Here is a 23,993-nt window from a genome sequence, read left to right on the forward strand (position 1 = left end):
TTCAGATCTGCGTCAGGCTGTGTCAGCGTCACTGGGTATCTGTGCTACCAGCCCAGGGGCAGCTACAGAGTTGGGCAGCTTGTGACCTGTACTCAAATGTTCCCACTCTGGCTGGGTGTGGTGGCACACACTTGTGGTTCCAGCTACCCAGGAGGCCATAGCCAGCCGGGGCAAAAGTTACATGTGAGACCTTTTTGTGAAAGAAAAATGAAAGGAGAAGGGATGAAGTAATGGTTCAAGAGCTAGAGTGCTTGCCAAAGCTCCTGACCTAGTATTCACAAGGAAAATACCTTTATTAGGTTTGACCTTTTGGCGGGGTAGAGAGCAGGAGACGATCTGAGAAAGTCACCAGGAAGAGAGGCCTTGGCCAAACAACCCAGGGGCTATAGATACGCATGCGTAAGCAGCCCAACAGAATCCTGGCTGAGCAGCATCACTTCCAACAGGGTCCAGATATACTCCAAGAACAGAGACACAGGGAAGGAAGGAAGAAAGGAGAGGCCAAAGCTGGGAAGTGGCTCAAGAGCCATGGTCTTCAGGTGACCTTCCTGTCACCCAGCTGCTGGGTGAATGGTGCCACAGAACCAGCTGCTGGTTGGCATTCGTGGCTTATGGGCTGGCACTGGTAGCTCTCAGCTACTGGTCCAGTGCTCATCCTGGTTGCTGACACCACAGGAATAGCCCAGCCAGTCCCTGGAGACTGCTGCTATGGGTGGAACCTCCGTGAGTGTGAGGAGCTAGCAGCCATTCTCTCCCCACTGGGAAGGGAAGGAAGGTAGACCGTCCAAGAGGAGAGGAGAAAACAGATTTCCTGACTGATTTGTAAGTTTGTATTTTGTTCAAAAAGTTAAGACATTATAGCTGGGTGTCCAGTGGCTCACACCTGTAATCCCAGCTGCTTGGGAGGCTGAGATCTGAGGATCATGGTCATGAGACTTTTTTTTTTTTGGTAAGTCGTGGGGCTTGAACTCTGTCCCTCAGCTCTTCAGCCCAAGGCAAGGGCTCTATCACTTGAGCCACAGCACCACTTCCAGTTTTCTTGTGGTTAATTGGAGATAAGAGTTACACGGCTTTTCCTGCCCAGGCTGGTTTGGAACTGTGATATATAGATCTCAGCCTCCTGAGTAGACAGGATTACAGGTGTGAGCCACCATATTTCCAATAAACTACTTAGAAAAGTCTGGAAGTGAAGCTATGGCTCAAGTGGTAGAGCACTAGCCTTGAGCCAAAAAAGCACAGGGACAGCACCCAGGCCCTGAGTTCAAGTCCCAGGACTGGCACGTGTGTCTGCACAAACACACACACACACACATACACACACACACACACACACACACACACACACACACACACACACACACACACACCATCAAACAAGAATAGCTCATTCTTTCTCTCCCCAGCCCCATGCCAGGGCTTGCTTTCTATTTCCATTTTCCTGCCTATAGAAGTGGACCCACATTAGTCCTTGTGATTTGGATATACTACCAATAGTAATGGAAACAATGTATTCTTTCAGTGGTTCATTAAAACAACCTTGTGAAAAGGATATGATGACCTGGCGGCTCACACCTGTCATCCTAGCTACTCAGGAGGCTGAGATCTGAGGATCACAGTTCAAAGTCAGCCCAGGCAGGAATGTCTGTGAGACTCTTATCTTAACTAACCACCAGGAAATCCAAAGTGAAGCTGTGGCTCAAAGTGGAAGAGTGTTAGTCCTGAGTACCCAGGACCTGAGTTCAAGCCCCATGACCTCTGATCTCACAGCTGAAAAGTCACTGAGGCTGAATCTGAACCCAGGACTGGCTGATTCTATAACACAACTGAACCTCCCTTCCGCTCACGGCCTCCTTATGAGATGCGCTAACCACTTCCAGGCTCTGGATTTACACCAAGTTTTGAACACGGCCTCTCTGTAAGTGGGAGACCATTCAGACACTTACTTCTTTAGGGTCATGTCCCGCCCGGAGAGGGGGGCTCCGTCCACCGGGGAGTTCTTCTTGCCACACACGTTACCAAAGCTGTCGTAGCCGAAGAGGAGTCTTCCTGCGGCTCCAGCTGTCACCGAGTAGCCCATGATGAACACCTAGCCAAACACAGGGGGTCAAAGGCTGGTCACAGGGCGGACAGCACAACCCCCCCCCCCATCTCCCCAGAGGTGCTGATGGGAAATGAACCAGGAAAGAAATGAGTCTCTCCAGCTAAGACTGAATCTCAGTTCAAACACATCTGTTCCAGTAATGTGCACCAACAGGCCCTATACCCATATTGAGTTGCTCCCTCTCTTTCCTCCTTCCTTCTTTTCTTCCTTCCTTTTCTTTCTTTCCTTCCATCCCTATAGTCCTTCTTTCCTTTTCTGTCCTCCTTCCCTCTTCCTTCTTTCTTCTTCCTTTTTTGTTTTTGCTGGTTCTGGGGCTTGAACTCAGGGCCCAGGCGCTCACTGTCCCTGAGCTTTTGTACTCAAGGCTGGTGCTCTACCACTTTGAGCCACAGATCCATTTCCAGCTTCTTGATAGTTAACTGGAGATAAGAGTCTCACAGACTTTTCTGCTTGGGCTGGCATTGAACTAATCCTCAGATCTCAGCCTCCTGAGTAGTTAGGATTACACGTGTGAGCCACTGTGCCTGGCAAAAACAACCAATTGACAGTGTATAGAATAGCACTCAGGGGGCTGGGAAGGTGGCTCAGTGCTTGCCTTGCATGTAAGAGGCCCTGGGTTTGATTCCTCAGCACCACATAAGCAAAAAGAAAAAAGCCGGAAGTGGCACTGTGACTCAAGTGGTAGAGCACTAGCCTTGAGCTGAAGAGCTGAGGGACAGCGCCCAGGCCCAGAGTTCAGGCCCCACGACTGACGGAAAAAAATTAAAAAGAATAGCTTGGTGCTGACATGCTCATTGCAGTCCATCATCCAATAACATATGATATGTCTTTAATAATATATACTTGTTATATATAATATGTATATCAATATATAATATATATCAATAGTTCTATCTTTGCATCGTCTGTATTCATAACAGAAGTTAAATTTTTTTTTCAAATGCCCAGTGTGTGTAGCAGAGACTCTTGTTTTGGGGGGACAAAGTGCTGAACGAGTCCCAGTCCCTGCCTTTAAGTAGTTGGGAGCTGGCCTGTCTCCTCCAGGCCTCCTGGGGAAGGAGGTTCCTCTGCCCTCCTCCTGACTTTAGAGAGTGGTCGCTGCTCCTTACTTGAAGGCTGTGTGGTAAGTCGGATTTCCTAGGAGCCCCAGTGGCAGACAGGCTGTGCTGACCCTGTCCTGCGGTGGCCGCCTCCTGTCCCTCCCACTTGGAGCACGTGACCTGTGGGCTTCAGGGTAGGATAGCCTTGTGTCTCTCCAGGGATCTCCTCACGAAGTGACATTTTCCATACATCACCATTCTGTACTAGATATCTCCTTTGGAAAACCTGAGGAATGGGAAGGTTTCAGCGGGAGGAAGGTGGGTTTTCCTGAGTCCTTACCACACGGTTACTACTGGAAACCATTATCTCTCTGACTGTCGAACAAGCAAGGGTGCTGGGCGTCGGTGGCTCATGCCTGTAACTCTAGCTGTTCAGCAGGCTGAGATCTGAGGATTACAGTTCAAAGCCAAAGTCCCTGAGACTCTTCTGTCCAATTAACCACCAGAAAAACTGGAAGTGGCGCTGTGGCTCAAAGTGATCGAGCACCAACCTTAAGTAAAAAAGCTCAGAAACAGCACCCATGCTCTGAGTTCAAGCCCCGTGACTGACAAACCAACCAACCCAAGCAAGGGCAATTTCATATAAGAGGGGACACCCAAGATGCGTGCCCCAGAGTGATATGGTCACCAGGAAGGAAAATGGAGGTTGGAAGAGGATTACTAGGGAGGTAAGTTGAGGCAGAGGTGGTTCGGAGTTTGAGGCTTTCTGCTCTATGTGTTAGATGCAAATATAAGCACAGGCTGGTGCTCTTTCTATTTGGACACCCTGGCTCGCAGTTCTAGCAATTTCCCTAGCGTTTTCAGCACTAACTTGTCACAGCCCCACCAACGGCAGGACCTCCATGATAAGATCAGAGACACAGGAAACGCTCTGTTCTGCGCATAGTGGAAACATCACGGGAGGCTCACAACGAGAACCAATGAATGGCTCAGAAAGAACTCAGGTTATTGCAAAGCAGTGAAGACGATGAGTGTAATTGTAATTGTAAAGCTCTCTCCAGTTCCAGGCCATGTCCACGCTGGGCCTCAACTCCCCCCAGGCCATGAAGGGAAGCCATGCACCCAGCTTCAGGCAGGAAAGCGAAAACCACCAAGTGACAAGAACAGCTCCAGGCCAAAGCTGCATGCACTGGGCAGGACAGCTGCCCCACGCACGTGTGCCACAGCACATACAAACAGCCAGGCCCCTGTGGGCCGGCAGGGCAGCCAGATGTGTGGCAGGTGCCTCGCACTTCCTTCGGGATGGTTCTGAAAGGTCACACCTGGAGCTGCACTAGCAAAACCCAGCATGCCTTTCGGTCCCGGACTGTTACAACCACATCTGTCTGTGCCAAGCCAGTCCGGGACATCAGCAGGTGCCTTTGCCACTGGGAAAGGATGAACATATAGGTAGGTGAGGCTACTCCACCAAGGCCATCACTCTCTGGTGGTGATTATCAGGCTTCATGAATTAATCATTGACCATGTGGCAAACAGCCTGAAGTGGGCCTAGATGGTTTTATAAATGTGGCCTTTGAAAAAAGGCTGAGTGAACATGTCTGCTGTACCCACAGCCCTCATATAAAGATGAAGTGAGTCAGGATTCGGCTTCCACAGCCATTCAGGGCCGAGTGGGCCGCAGGACCCCAGGGAGCTGGGAGCACACGCAGAGCTAGCTCAACCTGTTTCACCACAGAGCACGCGCGTGCAGCTTGCCTCAAATAAAAGCTGTCCGCTCTGAGCTGGCCTTTGTTAGAGACCGGCAGAAGTTGGAGGGATGTTTGACCTAGGGGTGTGGCAGAGGGTAAATGAACTTCCACTCAGATAGCTCAGATAATGAGAGAATTCACATGAGCCCCACGAACTAACAATCCCCGCAACCTCTCCTAACAGACCAAGGGCTTAGTCAGGAAACTCTGTCCCGCAGCAAGAACAGTTTCTCCAGTTAAGCCAAAGGGAAGACAGACCACACCAGAATTCTCTAGGGCTGCCAGGGCGAAGGGGGGCTGGGAGGGCTGGCGTGTGGCTCAGGTCTAGAAGCTCATTTCTTCAGGAAATGGAGATTGGAAGGATGGAGATTTGAGGCCAGCCTTGAGAAGTTGTTTTTTCTTCTCCATATCATCTCAATTAACAAGGCAGGAAAGTTAGTTGTTCCTTGCCAGACCAGCTACCCACAGAGGGCAGCGAGGGAAGAGGGTGGGGGAGACAGGCTACAAGAAAGGGAATGAAATTAAGCCAGCTAAGGGCAGAAAGGAAAAACCTTATTTGCAAGACAACTTAAAATAAAAAAGAAAAGAAAAGAAAAAAAAACCAAGACTGGGGCTGGAACTTAAGTGCAAATTGCATGGTTGGCAAGCTCCAGGTTGGGAGTTCAAACCCTAGTACTACCAAAATAGATAAGATAGACAGACAGACAGACAGAGAAAATATTCCCAGGGACTAGCTTTTCTGAGTGAATGGCAGAAGTTTTGTATCACAAACTTAGAGCGATGGACATTTGAGACTTGAGGCCACACACACACACACACACACACACACACACGCACGCACACGCACGCACACGCACACACACACACGCACACACACACGCACACACACACGCACACACACACACGCACACACACACGCGCACACACACTTACCAGACCAGTCCAAAAGAGAAAGAACAGGACCAGCCACGCCGTGTCCGTGCATTTCCGATAAAGCTGGGGTCGCCAGGCCGGCGGCCTGGGAGTTCTCTCGGCAGGAACCTTCCAGAAAGAAAAAGTGCAGGTTGAGAAAAAGCCCCGATCTGCAGGAAGACGGCTCAGGGAGGGAGCTGGGGGTCCCCCGTTCCGGGCAGGTGTGGGGGTCCGCACCTGGGACCCCCACACCCTAGGCCCCGCCCCCGGCCGGCGGCTCCCCGCACACCTGCGTGGGGGGGGGGGGGCAGGCAGGTGCAGGTGCGGAGGGCGCAGCCCCTGTCCTCACCTCGCACCCCCTCCCTGTCCCCCGCCCCGACCTCGCGGACAGATTACAGGTGCTCACCTCGTACTCGGCGCCCAGACACTGCATGGTGCGCCCCGCGGCGGGCTGGGGACCCGGAGTCCCGGGACGCGGTGTCCGGGCGGGCGGGAGTGGGGAGGGGGAGGGCGGGCCGGGGCGGGCGCAGCGCCGCCTGGTGGCCGCGGGCGGGACTGCGGGACAGCGGGACGGCGGCCTCGGCAGGTGCACCTAGAGGGCTCCTCCCTACTCTGCTTGAGTAAAGCCCCAGCCTATTGTCCCCTAGTTAATTTTTAACATGGGGCCTCGGCTTTCTGTTTGCGTTTGTTTTGTTTTGTTTGGAGAGTCCTGGACCTCAGTCCTCCTATTTATGCTTTTGTAGCCGGGTTGACAGACATGCACCACTACATGCAACTTTCTCTATGGAGATGGAGTCGCTAACATTTCGCCCAGGCGGACCTTAAACTGCAATCCTCCCGATCCCTGCCTGTCAAGGAAATAGGATTTACAGGTGTGAGTCACTGGCACCTGGCTGAAAATCTTCTTTCATCATAAATATATGCATATTGCATTATATTACTTAAATTAATATCCTTTGTATCAAATATTCCACAGTAAGAGTATGGCCTGCATATGAACACCCCTGAAGGCACCCCTGAAGCAGAATGTTTTTTATAGAGTCTGCCCATCTCCCCTTAGACAAACACAACCCCTGTCACACCATCATTCACTTGGATTACAGCCACTGTTCTGAATTTTGTCCTTTAGTCTTGCTTCAACATCCTCACTAGCTCAGGTTAGTCTATCTGCTAGCAACCTAAATTTAGTTTGCTTTAGAGAGATGTTACAAAAAATGGTGCTGTATGGTCGAGTTGCCTGGACCTGTTCTCATTCAACCTTGTTTTGGGCTTCAAAGTTAGTGTCGATCCTCCTTTTAGAGAGAACAGAGGTGTTCACCTCAAGCTTTCTGCCTGTAGCATGGGAGCTCAGAGCGAGGCTGGAATCTCTAGGGCTGAATTGTTGGTCTGAGTTGTCAGCTTTCTTCTGTCCCAACATTGCTGTTACTAGTGGGTCATCTCCCAGGGGAAGATGCTAGATTTTTAGCATCACAATCAATTGAACACACACACACACACACACACACACACACACACACACACAGTGTGAAGAGAGTAAGAAATGCAAAACACGTACACCATTAAGGACGTGGGCTGGATGCCTTCAGACCAAGCACGTGGTTAAGGATCTCAGTTATTGGATTTGGGGTGCTCATGGTCATGAGAGTGGGCAGATCGAAGAAGATGATTGGCAGGTTTCTGGAGGGGACGTGCGCACAGACAAAGCTTCCATCCCATGATTTCAAGTACACGCATGAGATGCAACGTATATGCATGAAGCCAGGTTGTGCACAGGTCAGGCTAAGTTCCACTGCAAAGGCACTCGGTTTGGTCAGAACATGTGCAGTGCTTCTCTGCCCTTCTGGAGAAGGCCTGACTGAATGCTGGCGGCTGCTGCTGGACCCAGGGAAACACTAGGGAGAAGAGTCATGGATGCCTCCTAGAACTTGATGGACGTGAATCTCAAGATCTGCTGTCGCTCCAGAATGAGGCCTGAGACTCAGCAAGGACTCGGCAAGGCAGATTTTATTTCTGCAGAAGGGTGGGAAGATTAGCGAGTGCACAGGGCAGGCTGTCAGCCCAAGTTTTATCTGGAAGGCATCACTGCCCCCGATTCCAATTGCATGGGAACTTAAGTTCACAGCCCTGCGTGATTGGCTTAGTGTAGGATTTATCCACTCAATCACCCCCAGAACAGAACAACCCCTTGTTTATGACAGGATGTGGCTCAACAGTAGGATTTCATGAGATTGAAGGTAAAAAGACATAGACAATTTGGGTTGTATAACAATTTAGGAGATGATGATTGTCCCTAAAATGGCATTGCTTGTGTCAAGCAACCATTGGCCAGAAAAGCCCTTGCAGATGAGAGTAGAAAGCTTTAGATCTGCCATTCTTTCTCTGTAGCTAACGTGCCTCATTTCCTATCAGTTAGATGTCAGTGCTACAGCCTTTATATTGGTGAGGACACCTTTTCTCTCCTACTTTTTAGACAATGAACAGTTACCCTTCATCAAGGATTTATGTCTGTGTCCCTAAGTTCTTCCTGGTGTGCAATCATCTTCACACACCAACCGTTCTCTACTTTCTATGTCTAAATGAGTGCGATTTTAGAAGCAAAGCTCAGCATGGCCTTTAGAACAATTGCTGTAGTCCAGGATACCCGATCCCTTCATGCGTCCTGAGGAATATTTTCAAAATTATGTGCTATGTGTTGAAAATGAACTCTACAACTTGTGGATGGGGCTGGGAAGGAACAACTGGGACTGGGAGAGAGCGAGGGAAAGGGTGACATTGTCCAAAAAGAAATGTACTCATTGCCTGACTTACTAACTGTAACCCCTCTGCACCTTTATAATAACAATAAAAATTAAAATATCAAGAAAGAAGTGGTTTGGGAGATACTGTTTTCTTCTTTCCTTTCTTTCCTTCCCCCTCCTTCCTTCCCTCCCTATCTCCTTTCCTCCCTCCCTCCCTCTTTCCTGCCTTCCTTCCTTCCCTCTCTCCCTCTTTCTTTCTCTCTTGCTTTCTTTCTTTCTGTTGTAGGGCTTGAACTCTGGGCCTGGGTGCTGTCCCTTAGCTTTTTTGCTCAAGATTATTGCTCTATCACTTTAAGCCACAGCACCACTTCCAGTTTTCTGGAAGTTAATTAAAGATAAGAGTCTCATAGATTTTCCTGCCTGGGCTGGCTTTGAACCATAATCCTCAGATCTCAGCTTGATTTGTTACATGATCTTAAGAGAAGAAGGAATGAATTGTGAGCACTTGCAAAGTCTTTTTCTTGGTGGTTGTGCCTGGGGCATGAACTCAGGACTCAGTGCTCTTGCTTGTGTTTTCATTGCTCAAGGCTGATGCTTGAACTTGAACCATACCTCCATTTTCAGCTTTTTGCTATTTAATTTGGAGATAAGGGTCTCATCAACTTTCCTACTCAGGCTGGCTTTGAACCGTGACCTTCAAATTTCAGCCTTCTTAGTAACTAGGATTACAGGCGTGAGCCACCAGTGTTTGGCTCAATCCAACAATCTCATCTTTTTCTGTGCTAAGTGAAGGGAAGCAGAAAAGGAAAGGGAAGAAAGAATACAACAGGAGGAGGAGAACATCATGGTATACATAGAGAAAGCGATGAATCTGACTGGGGAAGCCTGGGACCATCTGTGGGATATATGGCAAATTTCCTGTCTCTCACAGTTCTTCTGAAACATGAGAAAGTAGATCCAGATTTCCTTGGAGCTCCGAAATTCTCTGAATTAAAATCACATGACATCTGTATGAAAACTAGAATCCCAAAGCAAGTAGGAGAGAATGAATGAGAGAAAGAGCAGAAATAAGAGAAGCAGAAAACAAACAAAAGAGGTAAGACAGGGGCCGGGAAGTTGGCTCAGTGGTAGAGTGCTTGCCTTGCACGCATGAGGCCTGGGTTCCATTCCTCACCATCAAATAAACAGAAAAAAGCCGAAGTGGCACTGTAGCTCGAGTGATAGAGCGCTAGCCTTGAGCAAAAGAGGCTCAGGGACAGTGCCCAGGCCCTGAGTTCAAGTCCCATGATGAACAACAACAAAAAAGACAGTTAATCGATATAAACAAAAAAATCTTGTTCTTTCAAAATAATGGAAAACCACAACAAACAAACAAAGCAAGCCTTTGACATGGCAGATGGATAAAACAGGTTGGTGGCAAAGGAGAGTCACATCTGAATATGTAAGTTGATGTAGACTTCACAGAAAAATACCACTTCCCTGCTTTGCTTTTGCCGTTGCTTCTCTTCTCATTTACTTTTCTTCATGTTCAACTCTTGGCCTCATTTTCCCTGTTGATTCCTTAACTATATAATATGAGAGTCAGACAACAGGCAGGCAGGCCCTCTGAGTCAACTCAACAAGGGAAGAGAAATCCTGACCTTGAGGGCAAATGTAGTTACCCCTTGCTAACAGAAGATGGCAGTGTCAGTCAGTGGCTGAGTTGTCATGTCAGCGCTTTTAGCTGATTGCTTCTAAGATTTTTGTTTTCTCTTTCCTTTCCCTCCTTTTTTCTTTTCTCTTTCCACTTTCCCTCTCTTTTCCTTTTTCCCTCCTTCACTTTCTCTCTCCTTCTCTCTCCAAAATTGTGAGCATCTCCTCCCTGCTTCTGTCTTAGTACAGAGGACATTCAAGCCGTTGGCCTCAGCTTTCCCTAGAAGTAGTTGATGTCCTTCTTAGAGCATTAAATACAAGTATTTACTGGCCACTTCCAAATAATGCCTTATGTACTTGTCCGGGAATACTGAATGTTAGAGGTCTTATGACTGGGGTTGAACACCAGCCAGCTGCAGAGTCTTGGCAAATGAACGTACCCTCTGTGAGCCCCAGTTTCCTTATTTATTATTTTTTGTGCTGGTCCTAGGGCTTGGGTGCTGTCCCAAAGCTTCTTTGCTCAAAGCTAGTGCTCTACCATTTTGAGCCACAGCTCCACTTCTGGTTTTTAAGTGGTTAGTTGGAGATAAGAACCTCACAGACTTTCTTGCTCTGGCTGGCTTTGAACCAGAATCCTAAGATCTCAGCCTCCTGAGAAGCACCACATTTCCTTATTTATTTATTTACTTTTTGCCAGTGCTGGGGCATAAACTCAGGGCCTGGGCACTATTCCTGACCTTTATTTTGTTCAAGGCCAGCACTCTAGCACTTGAACCACAGTGCTGCTTCTGGCTTTTTTTTTTTTTTTTTTGGTAATTTATTGGAAATAAAAGTCTAACAAACTTTCCTGCTTGGGATGGTTTTGAACCTGGATTCAAATCTCAGCCTCCTGAGGAGCTAGGATTACAGGTGTGAATCACCAGCACCCAGCTGGCAGTTCCTTATTTTTTAAATGGCTAATTTAGAAGATTGTTATTATATACATATCGTATAACCTAACTTGGTCCCAAGCCAGTTCAATGACTTCTAGGTCATATTAAATAATATTTTTAAAAAGATTCAATTAAGGATACCAAAGAGACTCCCTGAAGTTGACAAGGGCCATACCCTCTTCCCCACTTGAACTATCCAAGGTTCTATTTTTGCTGCTTCACCTACATTTCTCCTCTCTGCTTTCTCTTCCTTGTTTGCCCCACAGCTTTCTTTTTTTCTTTCTTTTTCTTCTCTTCCTCCCCTTTCTTTCTTCCTTTCCTACCCTCCCTCCCCTCTCCTCTTCTCCTCCTCTCCTCTTCCTTTCATTTCTCATTCTGAGCTTTGTCTTTTTCATTTTATTTTTTTAAAGGGTACCCATGTCTAGCCAATGGCAATCTTTCTCCTTTTGTTAATCAAGACCACTAAAGTCTCCTCATTGCAACCTCCTCTTCATCTTTTAGAATCTACTGTTTATTTCAAAAAGCATCTGACAGAACATTAAAATAAAAAAACCTCACAAAGTGTGCATATTATATAATAGTATGTGTATTAAATACAAGCACCCCCAAACCAAGATCATGTTCCTCTGCTTGGAGTGCACAGGGGGGACTAGCCTGCAGCACCCTGCGCATGCGCATCCCAGTCCCCTCCCACACATGCAAGTTACGGAATGCGCTCGTCTGTGTCTTTTCAACTCTTCTTGGGGTTTTGAACCTTGTGTTGGAGTCTTTGCTGGCGACTTCTGGCTTGGTGGTGTTTCTAGGAGGAGGAAATAGCAGAGTCTGGCCCATGACCTCGCAGGTCATGACCCCAGGGGTGACCAGGGTAGACTGGCGGCTGCTGCCTGGCTTGGGGGATCTGTAGAAGCCTCGGGGGTGTGCTACACACTTCATTTTTCCATCTTGAAAATATCTTTTGGTTCCCCGGAGAAGACTGGTGCGGCCTGTTGGACAGGACCAGGGAGGGAGGGCTGACCCCCTGGCCTTAACCCCGAGCCTGGCGTTAGCGGGTATGCTCTGCTGGCTAGGCCCGCAAGGGACTAGGGCTCTCCCTGCCCCGCCCACCCCCCATGGCCCCGCCCTAAATCCTGATCACCTGACTCGCCTCGCCCAATCCCAGTGCTGCTCTGGGAGCTCGCCACTGTCCTTCCTCCTGACGCTCAGAACGCCCTCCCCCATGGCCCCGCCCTAAATCCTGATCACCTGACTCGCCTCGCCCAATCCCAGTGCTGCTCTGGGAGCTCGCCACTGTCCTTCCTCCTGACGCTCAGAACGCCGCCCAGCAGGTGGCGCCAAGGAGCACTGGGCAGAGCACGGAGGCTGGTGGTGCAAAGGTTCCCGGCCCGGTCCACCTGTGGCGGGCAGGGCTACCAAGTAGCACGGCCCGGCCGAGCCTTGGCTAAGGGTTTCAGGACCCAGGGCTTCTCAAAGCCCTTTGGTGGATGAAGCCTGCCAGGACGCGGAGGAGGGGATGCGCAACGAGGCGGCGCAGGAGGAGGGGTGCAGAGGGTCTAGGGACAGAGAGGGTGGGCAGGGAGGGTGGGGCGGACCCAGGCCTGCAGCATCCGCCATCAGCGTCACACCAGCTCAGGCGCGATCGAATAGGATCGCTTTTTTGTGCACAAGTCTCTGTCTGTCTGTCTTAAAACTTATCTAAGCATGTATTTAGGCAAGAACGCGTCAACATTTTCGGGTGGTTTTATTTCTGTGCTGGGGATCGAACCCAAGGCCTCACCCATGCTCGAAGGCACGGGTTCTAAGATGGAGTGACATGCTAGCACAGCATCAGAGCTGCGAGGAGATGGGCGAGGGAGCTCTGGCGTCTGTGTGCATTGCACAGATAGGGGAAGGACAGGGAACGGCTCTGCGCAGCTCATTCCGTGCCCTCAAGACTGCGGAGCGCGTGCACCAGAATTCACTAGGTATTGTAGGGAGGAAGAACGTGTGCGTGGTCATTCAAGCGCGTCTTCATTGGAACAAATCTGCCCCACAAATGAAGCAAGTGAAGTGAATAAGGAACCGTTGGCTGAATAAATGGCAGGTAAACAGTCCTTGTGGACAAAGAGAAATCATCAGTACATCATGGTGTACAATCAGTACACCGAGCTCCCCTCACCCCAAACCTCCCTCATGAGCAGAGTCAATCAGACATTCTGTCACAGAACAAACTCGAGCTTCAAGAAGATGAAGGACGGAGTGTCTAGGTGACAGCAAGAATTGTACTGGAAACACTCGGCTACAGAACACAAATTCATACCTATTTGTCTAAATTCAAAATTAAATTAGAGATGGCTGAATTACTGAAAATAGTTTCTAAAAATCTTATAGTCTTTATTTGAAGGCATGGCCATAAAAAATTGTAGGAGGAAACAACAGAAAATGGGTAGAAGGAAGAACCTGCCAATTCATGAAGAAAGACACACAAACTGGGCTGGGAAGGTGGCTCAGCGGTAGAGCGCTTGCCTTGCATGCCTGAGGCCCTGGGTTCGATTCCTCAGCACCACATAAGCAAAAAGAAAAAAGCCGGAAGTGGCGCTGTGGCTCAAGTGGTAAAGCGCTAGCCTTGAGCTGAAGAGCTAAGGGACAGCGCCCAGGCCCAGAGTTCAGGCCCCACGACCGGACCCCCCCAAAAAAAATAAAAATAAAAAAAGAAAGACACACAAACTTATAATCATTAAAAAAAAAAAAGCCTAACTCCATATCCTTTCTCCCCCTGCCTCCCAATAATGGGGTTTGAACTCAGGGTCTCATATTTGCTAGGCAGGAGCGCTACCACTTGAACCATACCTCAGCTCCCAATTGCAATGCAATTCTTGAAGCTTTTATATGAATGAATGTATGATGTCAACTTCAATGGAATGGAGGGTTCTCTTCATAATAGCTAGAACTTGAAAATAATCTGAATGCTCTTCAAAAGAGAAATGGTGATTCACCCAAGAAAACTTCATTCACTAAAATAGGTTTGAGAATTATTTGATAGATAGCATGATACCTGCTTTTGATATAAAACCAGGTGGAAAGTAATGGCCCAGTTGCACTCCAGCCAACTGAGATAACATGGCAAAGACGGCGTCTGAGAGGAAAGTTACTAACACACTAGTAATGGCCCTCAAGTAGAAAAACAATGGATGACTTTCCAATATTTTTTATTTTTTTCCATGAAGTTCTGTATTTCCCCATTTTTCGAATTAAAGAAAATGTGTCTCTCCACCCACACGCAGTGCCATTTAAGGTCACTGTTTGTACCTTGTGGATAAAAACAGAGGCCAGCTCAGTTTGAACTGTTTTCTTTGGGTGCACTTTCGACATCAGTTGATGAGAAATGCAATCACATACAGGATGATACTGGGACAGATCATTTTGGGGCCTGTATAACTATATCAGTTCATATATGTTGGTGCACTAGTTTAGACAGATAAAGTGAGAGAAAGCAGAGCATGAGAGAGAGAGGGAGAGACAGAGACAGAGGCAGAAAGACAGAGAGAGAGAGAGAGAAAGAGAGAGAGAGAGGGAAATGGAATTCCATAGCAGAGTTCATCACTTAATGGGGAAAAAATCCTGCAAACCTTATCTCTTTAAAGAAGCAAGCAAAGGGACTGGGAAGACGGCCCAGTGGTAGAGTGCTTACCTTGCATGCATGAGGCCCTGGGTTTGATTCCTCACCATCACAGAAGCAGAAAAAGCCGGAAGTGGCACTGCGGCTCAAGTGGTAGAGCACTAGCCTTAAGCTGAAGAGCTGAAGGACAGTGCCCAGGCCCAGAGTTCAGACCTTATGACAGGTGGGAGAGTTGGGGAGGTGGGGAGGGAAGGGATGGTAGGGGGAAAACAAAGGAGGAGGTAACAATGCTCGCTATGAAATGTACTCATTACCCTACTCATGTAACCGTAACCCCTCTATACAACATTTTATATATATATATATAAAACTCCAAAAAAAAAAAAAAAAGCAAGTTTCAACCTCTGCCAAGGAGCCTTAGCATTTCTCCTATTCCTTCCTGTAATGTTTTCAGGATATCTACCATAGCTAAGATATTGAACCAACCCAGATGCCCTTCAGCAGATGAAAGGATCAAGAAAATGTGATATATACACACAATGTCATCACCCTATGTGTAAGGAAATGGAAAGACTTGGAAAAAGTCATATTAAGCGAAGTAAGCCAAAGAAGCATAGGCTCCATGGTTTCCCTCATTTGTCATAATTAGTATATGTCTAGGATAGTCCTAGCAGAGGATCAAAAGTTATGTACATATGACCATATAAGATGATGCTAAGAGAAATGAACTCCAAGATATGGAAACACAAGGTTTTTCTTTGTTGTAGTTGTTTTTAATGTACTACGTGAAGTTACTTCTTTTTTCTTGTGCTTTTTCTTTTTTCCTCCTATGGTTTATACCTTTTTGTCACTGTATTTGATTTTGGTACCCTGGGTATTATATATACATTTATCTGAATTAGGGAAAGGAAGGGCCACAACAAAATGTTGAGGCAAAGGACAAAGGGTGAACCAATGCAACAGTAATACTCATAAGACAATACTGGAAATGAACTTTACAACTTTGGAAAGGGCAAAGGGGCGAAAGAAAGTGGGAGAAAAATGAGGAAAGGGGTAACAATGTACTCACTACCTTATGTATGTATCTGTAACCCCTCTGTACAACACCTTGACAATAAAATTAAACTTGAACAAGCAAGCAAAATCCAGTTAAAATAGGAAGTTATTGCTTTCTTGTTTGAAAATATTGTTTTTATAATTGTAGTTGTACAATTATATAGTTACAGTTGTACAAAGGAGCTGTCATTCAGTGAAGTAGTGTATAAATACAAGAATCCTAATCAATGTCATCCCTTTGTTATTGCTTTCTTGGTTTAATGTTATTTGTTTTTAACCTGAAGCCATTAAACTAAAGATGGTTTAGCAGCCTAAGTCTGCATGACATACTTCGCATTTTTCTGCTGTCTTGTCTTTTCCTGATGATAATGGATGAAGAAGAAATGAAGTGAAATAATCCCAGCACACAGTGGCCAGTGTTTTGATTGTTGTCTTGAAATCTCACATGTTTCTCTGGAATAAAAAGAGTACCTTTTTTTTTTTTTTTTAAAACAAGTGTTTACGAGGTGCTTGACACTGCTTGGAAGTCTGACACTAATTCACTCAGTTCTCTTCAAGACAGTCTAATGGGGGAGATAGAATAATTAGTTGGCTAGATTAAGTTTCTTGAGCAAGACTATGCAACTGGGAAGCGACAGAGCCAGGGAGAGGGAGCCTGTGGAATAGAGCTCCACTTCTCTTTCTACCACATCAAGAGATCTAGCAGTGTATATTTATCCAAGTGCAATTATGCTGCACTGAATGTCTTAGAGTCTGCAATGTCCTTTCAATGGATCTGAACAGCCTTCTAAGCCAAGAGACATAAATTTACTTCCTTCTTTTAATGGCTGATTTGTAGTTTGCTACACAGATAATGCATCTAACCAAATAGATTGTGGTTAACTCCATATGGTTAAATACATTATCTGTTTCCACTTTTGCCTTAATGTATCTACTACTACTACTACTAATGTATCTACTACTATGCAAATATGTGGAGAGATATTTTGTTAGGATAAATTCAGATGAAAGAAGATTCAAGGGATGATTTTTAAGGCTGTGGCTATGTCTCATTCCATCCCCACTCAGCTCAGAGAACATTTTTCTCTATATTCTAATGGTTTAAAAACACCTAGCATCTTGATCCATTGTAAGAAATATATTTCATATAGTGATCCTCTATAAACATACACACACACACAAACACATGAAGAAAAGTTTAATAATTTTCCCCAATAAATGCAACACATTCTTTTACTCTTTTCTTCCTTTCCTTTTCAAACATTCTCCCCCAAAACACCAGGTATGGCTCACTAAGTTAATTTCACCATCAATGAATGGCTAGTAGTGCATCACTTGAAAAATGCTCTGTCAATGCTTCTCTATTAGCATCCTTTAAAGTACTATCTGACTAGCTGATCATCAGCGATAAGTTATTGCTTCAGTCTTGTTTAATCACAAGAGAGGTGGAATACTTCGGGATCTCACACTTTTCAAAAGGAGAAACTGAAGTTCATTGTTTCTCAATTTTAAGGACTCATTAGGATTTTTTCCCAAAAGAATCATTTAATTAATTTACTGGTCAAATAATCTCTAGAAGCATCAATATTGGCAGCCAATACTAAGAGCAATGGCTATAGATGGTTACAGTAAATTAGAGGTTTATGTGGCATGAACTCATGAAAGACCTAGCTTGTTGTGTGTGTGTGTGTGTGTGTGTGTGTGTGTGTGTGTGAGAGAGAGAGAGAGAGAGAGAGAGAAGAGAGAAAGAAAGAGTGTTATACAGACAGACAGAGTAGACACTTGGGTTTGATGTCATATTGAATTAAAGTTTATTCTGAAATTTCCTGAAAAGAGAAATACACATGATAAACTTTCTAAAATGTTGTATTCAATTATGAGCTTCTGACTACTAGGCACGAATCACGTCTAACAGTCAGTCTTTACTTAATTTTAATCCTCTAAAATTTTTTGCAAAGCACAACACCTGGCTCCAGGGATCAAAAGAGAAGCCAACAGCTCACTAGGCAAAGGTGACTAATTCACATAATATCTGTAACACTATGAATAAAGCCGTTCCATAACATTATCATTTAAAATCAGACCACTTGGCAACTTATGTCTCTACTATCCTTATTGAATGGTTCACTGGTGATCCTTGTTATGATCCTGGAAAGCAATAGGAAAGCTTGGAAATAGGAAAGCTTAACCTAGATGTTGAACTCTTCTCTGCCTCTTCCCCAGCTTTGCCTTCTGAGGGAGGAGCCAGGACCAGTCACCGAGGAAAAGCAAAGAAAGGCTAGACGGGACATCTCGGATGAGTGGAGGGTGGATTTTCCCCTGCTTGACTATGGTCACCCGAGGTCAATGATCAAGTCATCAAACACAGACATCACTTTTTTTAGAGGTAGAAAGCGGAAAATGAGGGAGCGCTCCATCCTGTTGGGTCACATCCTGTTCACGAAGGCAGGAAGTGGGACAGCAGCCCACGATGATTGAGAAAACACGAGGAGACATTCACACGCAACGAGTGTGTGTGCATGCGTGCATGCCTGCGCATGTGTGTGCATGTGTGCATGTGGTCTGGTATTCAATTCCTTAAGACTGAATCAAAATAAATCATTTCTTCGGAAGCCTTCAAGCTTCTTGTCAAATGAAACTGGCTACAAGCCAGGTCTTTTTTTAGCCTACTGTGTAGGAAGTTACAATCCTGACAGTCTTAGGACAGAAGTGCGTCCTATTGGCCATCTGAAAACTAATGACCGACGCCCGGATTGGCATGTGAAATAGATGCAATGTTGGGGATTCCACAGCGACATTCCTAGGAAGCATGGTGTTGTAGATCTTGTCCAGAAATGGGGGTGTTGTTGCGACTCTTGACGGGAAGAGATGGGTTGTGCCAGTCATGGACGCCCGGGGTGCACGTAGGAAGAGACAGCTGCCTTGTGCAGAACTGAGGACCCACAACACTCCCCACTCACAGAACAGTCGTCCTTCAGCTGACTCATCTGACCTTCACCTTGACCTTCACTGTCGCTCTTGCCTTCATTCAGTCCCCACCCCCTGTACCTTTGTATTTGTCCTGGCACTGGGGCTTGAACACAGAGCTTGGGGACTGTTCCTGAGCTTTTTTCACTCAAGGCTGGCTCTCTACCACTTGAACCACAGCTCTACTTCCGGCTTTTTGGTGGTTCATGGAAAACAAGAGTCTCACAGACTTTCCTGCTTGGGCTGGCTTCAAACTGTAATCCTCAGATCTTAGGCCCCTGTGTTGCTAGGATTATAGGTGTGAGCCACCAGCGGCTTACCTTCGTTTCCCTTTCTTCTCTCCCTTTCCTTTGCCAGTCCTTTAGCAGGTGGGTGGCTGCTCAGCGGCTCCTGCTCTGTGGGGTAGGGTAGAGGTGACAGTGACTGCAGTCTCTTGGGTTTTGGGCTGATAATTAGCATCCTCAGGAAGCTATTTAATGAGGTCTGGGAAATGACAGAGCCTCAGGCCGTCCAGTGATCTGGGTGTCTTGTAGCTCCTTTCTGGAGAGACACAGATTAACCCCAAATGCAATTCCCGTAGGCACCAACCATCCCTTGGTATCACTTGCATTTTGAAATTCAAAGCTGTTGGGATATGCCTCCAGTGGTAGAGCACCAGCCTAACAAGTTCAAAGCCCTGAGTTCAAACCCCAGGACCACCAAAACAACCAACCAAACATCCCCACCCCTCAAACTGAAAAGCTACCTGCCAGTAAATATAGGGTAGAAATTAATTGATGTGTGATTTCAGATCACCAAGATAGAAAGATCCAGTTTTAAATGCTGCCATCTTTATAAAAGGTCTTGGTATCTGGGCGGGCCATCAGGCAAAACTGTGTCCTGCTTCCTTGGTGCTTCCCCTGTTTTCTTTTTCTTCTCATCATTGGCCATCATTCCTCCTCAGATCCCGGTGAGGTCTATGCCAGAAGCTCCTCCTTGCTAATCTCTGGGAGTTTCTTATGTGGCAGGCAGGGTGTTAGGCCCTGGACTTGAATCTTATTTAAGCCTAGTACCTGGGAAGGTTTATACAAGGCAAGGATGAACTGCTGGGGTACAAGGCCTTGCTCAAGGTTATGTAATCAGGAAGCATTGGAGCTGATGTGCCCCCAACTTGTGCAATTTAAGTTTTCTGCCTACAGACAATGGGCTGCCTTTCAGTACGGGCCCTAAGACAGCATGCTAGAAAAAGACGGGATGCACGAAGACAGTGTGGCCTGTTTTATTCTTTGGATAATATCATCCCTCCTTTTATTTTGGCTTTGAAGCTTGAATCTACTGTCACCAGCTTCTAAGAGCTGAAGACGGATGCCACTGGACAGCGTTGGCTAGTAAATATAGTGTTTTTTTTTTAAAATAGGAAACAAAGCATTTCAGAAATGTAAACTAGGAGGAAAAGAAGTATCCTGTTTCTGGATATCTGACTTCCTCCTTTTTCCCTCCCCCACTGCTTTCAATGAGCTAGTTGGTGGCTTCATTTAGCATAAAAAGTTAACTGCCAGCAGGATGAAAATAACTTCTTGGGTAGTTTTAACTCATACAGTAACAACAAATTGTGCTTTAAAATAAATGGAAAGATCTATTCTCAGAAACAATGCAAGGCACCCTCAGCCCTGTGAGTAATAATTATTGGGTAAGATGATACTTACGACATAGGATCACCCCAAATCCTTCTTTGGAAGGATTATGAGGTAAATTTTGTTTTTGTTTTTTTTTTTAAATTCATCTTGTACGTGTTGTTTTGTGGTACATGCAACTTCATTCGATTAGAACCCCAAAAGGACATATGTAAATCCCTTTTACTTCCTGTGTAATGACTCACAACTTAACTGTACCAAATTGGGCAGAGAGAACCTCTCTCCTGGCCTTGCAAAACCAAAAACCTGTAAGCCAGGAGCAGACACAAGAGACCCCAGTGTGCTCATGCTGTGTTTCTGAGGCAGGAGGGGGCCTCTATGGATGGTACTGGAGTCTAGAAAATGAGACCACTGGTTAATATAGTCACCCAACTTAACATACAGCCAGAATTGATGCTTTACTCTCCTCTCCTCTTTATTTTCCCCCTTCCCTTCGTTTCTTTTTTCTATTTCTTTCTTCTATCTGGGCATTGAATTCAAGGTTTTACCCTGGTTAGTGATCTACCACTTGAGATACTCAGGCTTTGTGCTTTTCAGAGACCTTTTTTCAAGGTCTCTCATTGCTCAGGCCAGCTTCAGATCATGATCTTCTCAGATAGTTGGGATTACAGGCATGTACAACCACCTCTGTCTACTTTGGAACCATGATTCCTCTATCTCTGCCTCCTGAGTAGCTGGGATTACATGCCACAACCATGACCAGACCTTTATTCTGAGTTTTATTGTACAAACAATGTATGATTTGGTTCAGGTTTTGTGTAGTTGTATTATTTGCAACAATAATTTCATCAGGAATTCAAGTAAAACTTGACCTAATGATTGAGTCCTGTCCAAGTGAAATAATTGTACAACAATCAGAGGCATACCACAGAACCAATTCTCATAGTAAAGAGGATGATATATGCTTAGACAAAATGAAAGCTCATACAATGTATACATTTAACACCAAATGCAGATGTCCAAGAATGAGCTCATGTTTTTAAAAGAACTCTATCAAGCTAGGCACTGGTGGCTCATTCCTGTAATCCTAGCTATGCAGGAGGCTGAGATGTGAGGATTGCTATTTGAATCCTTTCTTCTAGCTTTTTTGAAAAGCACAGAATACCTTCTCTTAGTGGCATTTTGAAGAATAAAATTTAAATTTGAATAATGTCTAGTTTAACGTATCTTGTTTTATTTATGAATCAGGGATGCTGTGGCATGTCTAACAAATATTCGCTTAACTCATAATCATAAAGGTTTTTATATTTTGTACCTACAAAAGTAAGTTGTTATCTAGGGTTGGGGATGTGGTTCAAGTAGTAGAGCACCCACCTAGGAAGCAGTAGAGTATGTTTAGTAAGCAGAATTAAACCCCAGTATTGCCACGAAACTATATACATATGTACACATAAAGACAATTTTACTTTCCTTTATAAATTGCATGCCTCTAATTTCTTCCACTTGTCTTATTGCACTGATCAGAATGTCTAGTACAATAGTGACTAGAAATGATGAGGACAGACATCTTTGCTTTTCCTTTCCTTATGGAGAAATGACTCAGTTTTTCATCACCAAATATGATGTGAACTGTAGATTCTTCATGGATGCACTTTATTAAGTAGAACTTAATAAGTGTGTTGTTGGCTATTTTATTTTATTGTGTATTTTTGCTGGTTGACTTTTCAATAATACCAAGAAAGGATATGAAATTTTTGTCAAATGTTTTTCTGCATCTGTTGAGTAATTATTACATGTATTGATTAGGAGGTATTAAACCAACCTTACATTCCTGGGATATATTTCACAAATGTGATTTTTGTTACTAGCTTGGCATTGTTGTTGTTCAGAGTTTTGCATCTGTATTTATAGAGATAATTGTCTGTAACTTCCTTTTTGTGTCTGGTTTTCATCTTAGGCTAATCCAGGGATATTATTAGAATGAGTCTGAAAGTGTCTCTTCCTCATTTTATTTCCTCTTTTGGCCTTATTATATTATCTAGGATTTCAATGCTGAAAAGAATGGTGAGAGAAGGCATTATTGCTTTGTTCCTGAGCTTGATGGGGAAGAATTTAGGATTTTAACTGTAGGGTTAAAAAACATTTATTTATTTATTTATTTAGCAGTACTTGGTTTGAACTCAGGGACTCAAGCTTGTTAGACAAGCCATCTACCTCTGAGCCACCCTTCCAGCCCTTTAAGTGTTGCTTTTGTTTGTTTGATTTTTTAATCTATATATTTTGTTTATCTATCTATCTATTTATTTATTTTATTGGTATTGGGATCAAACTCAAAAATACATGGTTGCAAGGCAGGTCCTTTACCACTTGAGCCATGCCTCTATATTATTTTTGAGGTTGACTTTTACTTTATGACCAGTCCACGAGGGTTATGATCTTTTTACTTCTGTTTCCTACTGAGCCCAGCCATTGTGCTTACCCTACAGCAGGCACCCGGCAGACACTGCATCCAGCCATTGGTTGAGATGGAATTTTGTGAACTTCTTTTTGCCTAAGCTGGTCTTCTCTCTGCTCCCAAGTAGCTAGGCTTACAGGCTCAAGTCATCATACCTGTTGGTTTATTTATTTTCAATTTTGTGTAGAATAGATAGCAACATGCCCCCTCTACAAGACTCTTTGGCATATTTTTCATAAACCATTCAGTGAGTGTAAAAAGTGTCTACAATAAACAAAGAAAGGCATGGCTAAAACTGGAATGACAAATTCAGCCTGTGTTCCTTGAGAGTTATTCTGAGGAGAGTGAAGCCGAACCAAGCTGGTCACTATTCAAGTCCAAGTTCTGATGGGTAAAGAATGCTCTTTACTGGGTAGGAAACTGCTGTGCATTGTGGGACAAGCACCAGGTACGAGATCAGAAAAGAGAAGTACAAACATCACATGGCCCTTTATGTAGCTGTCACAGAGCGCCTGCTGGACCTTATCTTTCCTGTCTGCTGAGTGGGAATGTGAGTTTCTGTGTCTGTCTCTGGACTTGCAGGGGATCTGAAGATGTCCTTAGGACCTCTAGGACCTCTAGGGTAGGGACAGGTAGGAGAAAACCATACAGGGAGCAGGAGAGGAATGTGAGCAAACTCTGGGGCCCATATCCCCCAAGAGTGAGCACAGTGGTGATTTCATGAAGCCCAAAGATTGGCAATACAATTCTTAGAAAATCCAGAACCTAGATTCCAGTCTTAAACAGTTGGCAGCTGGAGAAGCAGAATTCAATCCTGTTTTGCTTATGCTTTCCCAGAATTCTGAAGGAGCCAAAGAAAGTTCTGGGGACTTAGCATCCCCATGTCTCTTCCATTGCATCCCTCATACCAGCAGCCACCCTGTCCTGCTCACCCTCCAGTTGCCTGCTAGTGGGGCTGACTCTGACCTCTTCAAGCTGTGTAAAATCCTTCGTGTGTGTGTGTGTGTGTGTGTGTGTGTGTTTGTGTGTGTGTATGGGGTGTGTGGAAGTTGGAAGCAGAGGAATTAGTATTTATGATACCTCACTTACTCTTGTCCTGATGAGGGCCCACAAAGGTAAAGATTGTGTTGATGCAGACAAAGCATACTCTTTAGGATATTTTGTTTTCTTTCCTCGGTCTACCTTCTAAGTCAATTTCTGGCTT

The 23,993-nt window shown here is 45.3% G+C and overlaps 1 protein-coding gene across 1 annotated transcript in view; it reads right to left on the reverse strand.

Moving 5' to 3' along the window:
* Positions 1–6,273, reverse strand: part of Slc44a3 (solute carrier family 44 member 3) — a 60,039-nt gene extending 53,766 nt beyond the window's left edge. The window contains exons 1-3 of the mRNA XM_042680126.1: positions 6,208–6,273; positions 5,823–5,930; positions 1,944–2,086 (exon numbers count right to left, since the gene is read on the reverse strand). Of these exons, the coding sequence (XP_042536060.1) occupies positions 1,944–2,086; positions 5,823–5,930; positions 6,208–6,234 (278 nt within the window). The 5' untranslated portion in view covers positions 6,235–6,273. The remainder of the gene's footprint in view (positions 1–1,943; positions 2,087–5,822; positions 5,931–6,207) is intronic.
* Positions 6,274–23,993: the final 17,720 nt, after the last annotated feature.

Source organism: Dipodomys spectabilis, unplaced genomic scaffold (assembly GCF_019054845.1).
Source record: "Dipodomys spectabilis isolate Male_0828 unplaced genomic scaffold, ASM1905484v1 ptg000002l, whole genome shotgun sequence".
Classification (NCBI taxonomy): domain Eukaryota; kingdom Metazoa; phylum Chordata; class Mammalia; order Rodentia; family Heteromyidae; genus Dipodomys; species Dipodomys spectabilis.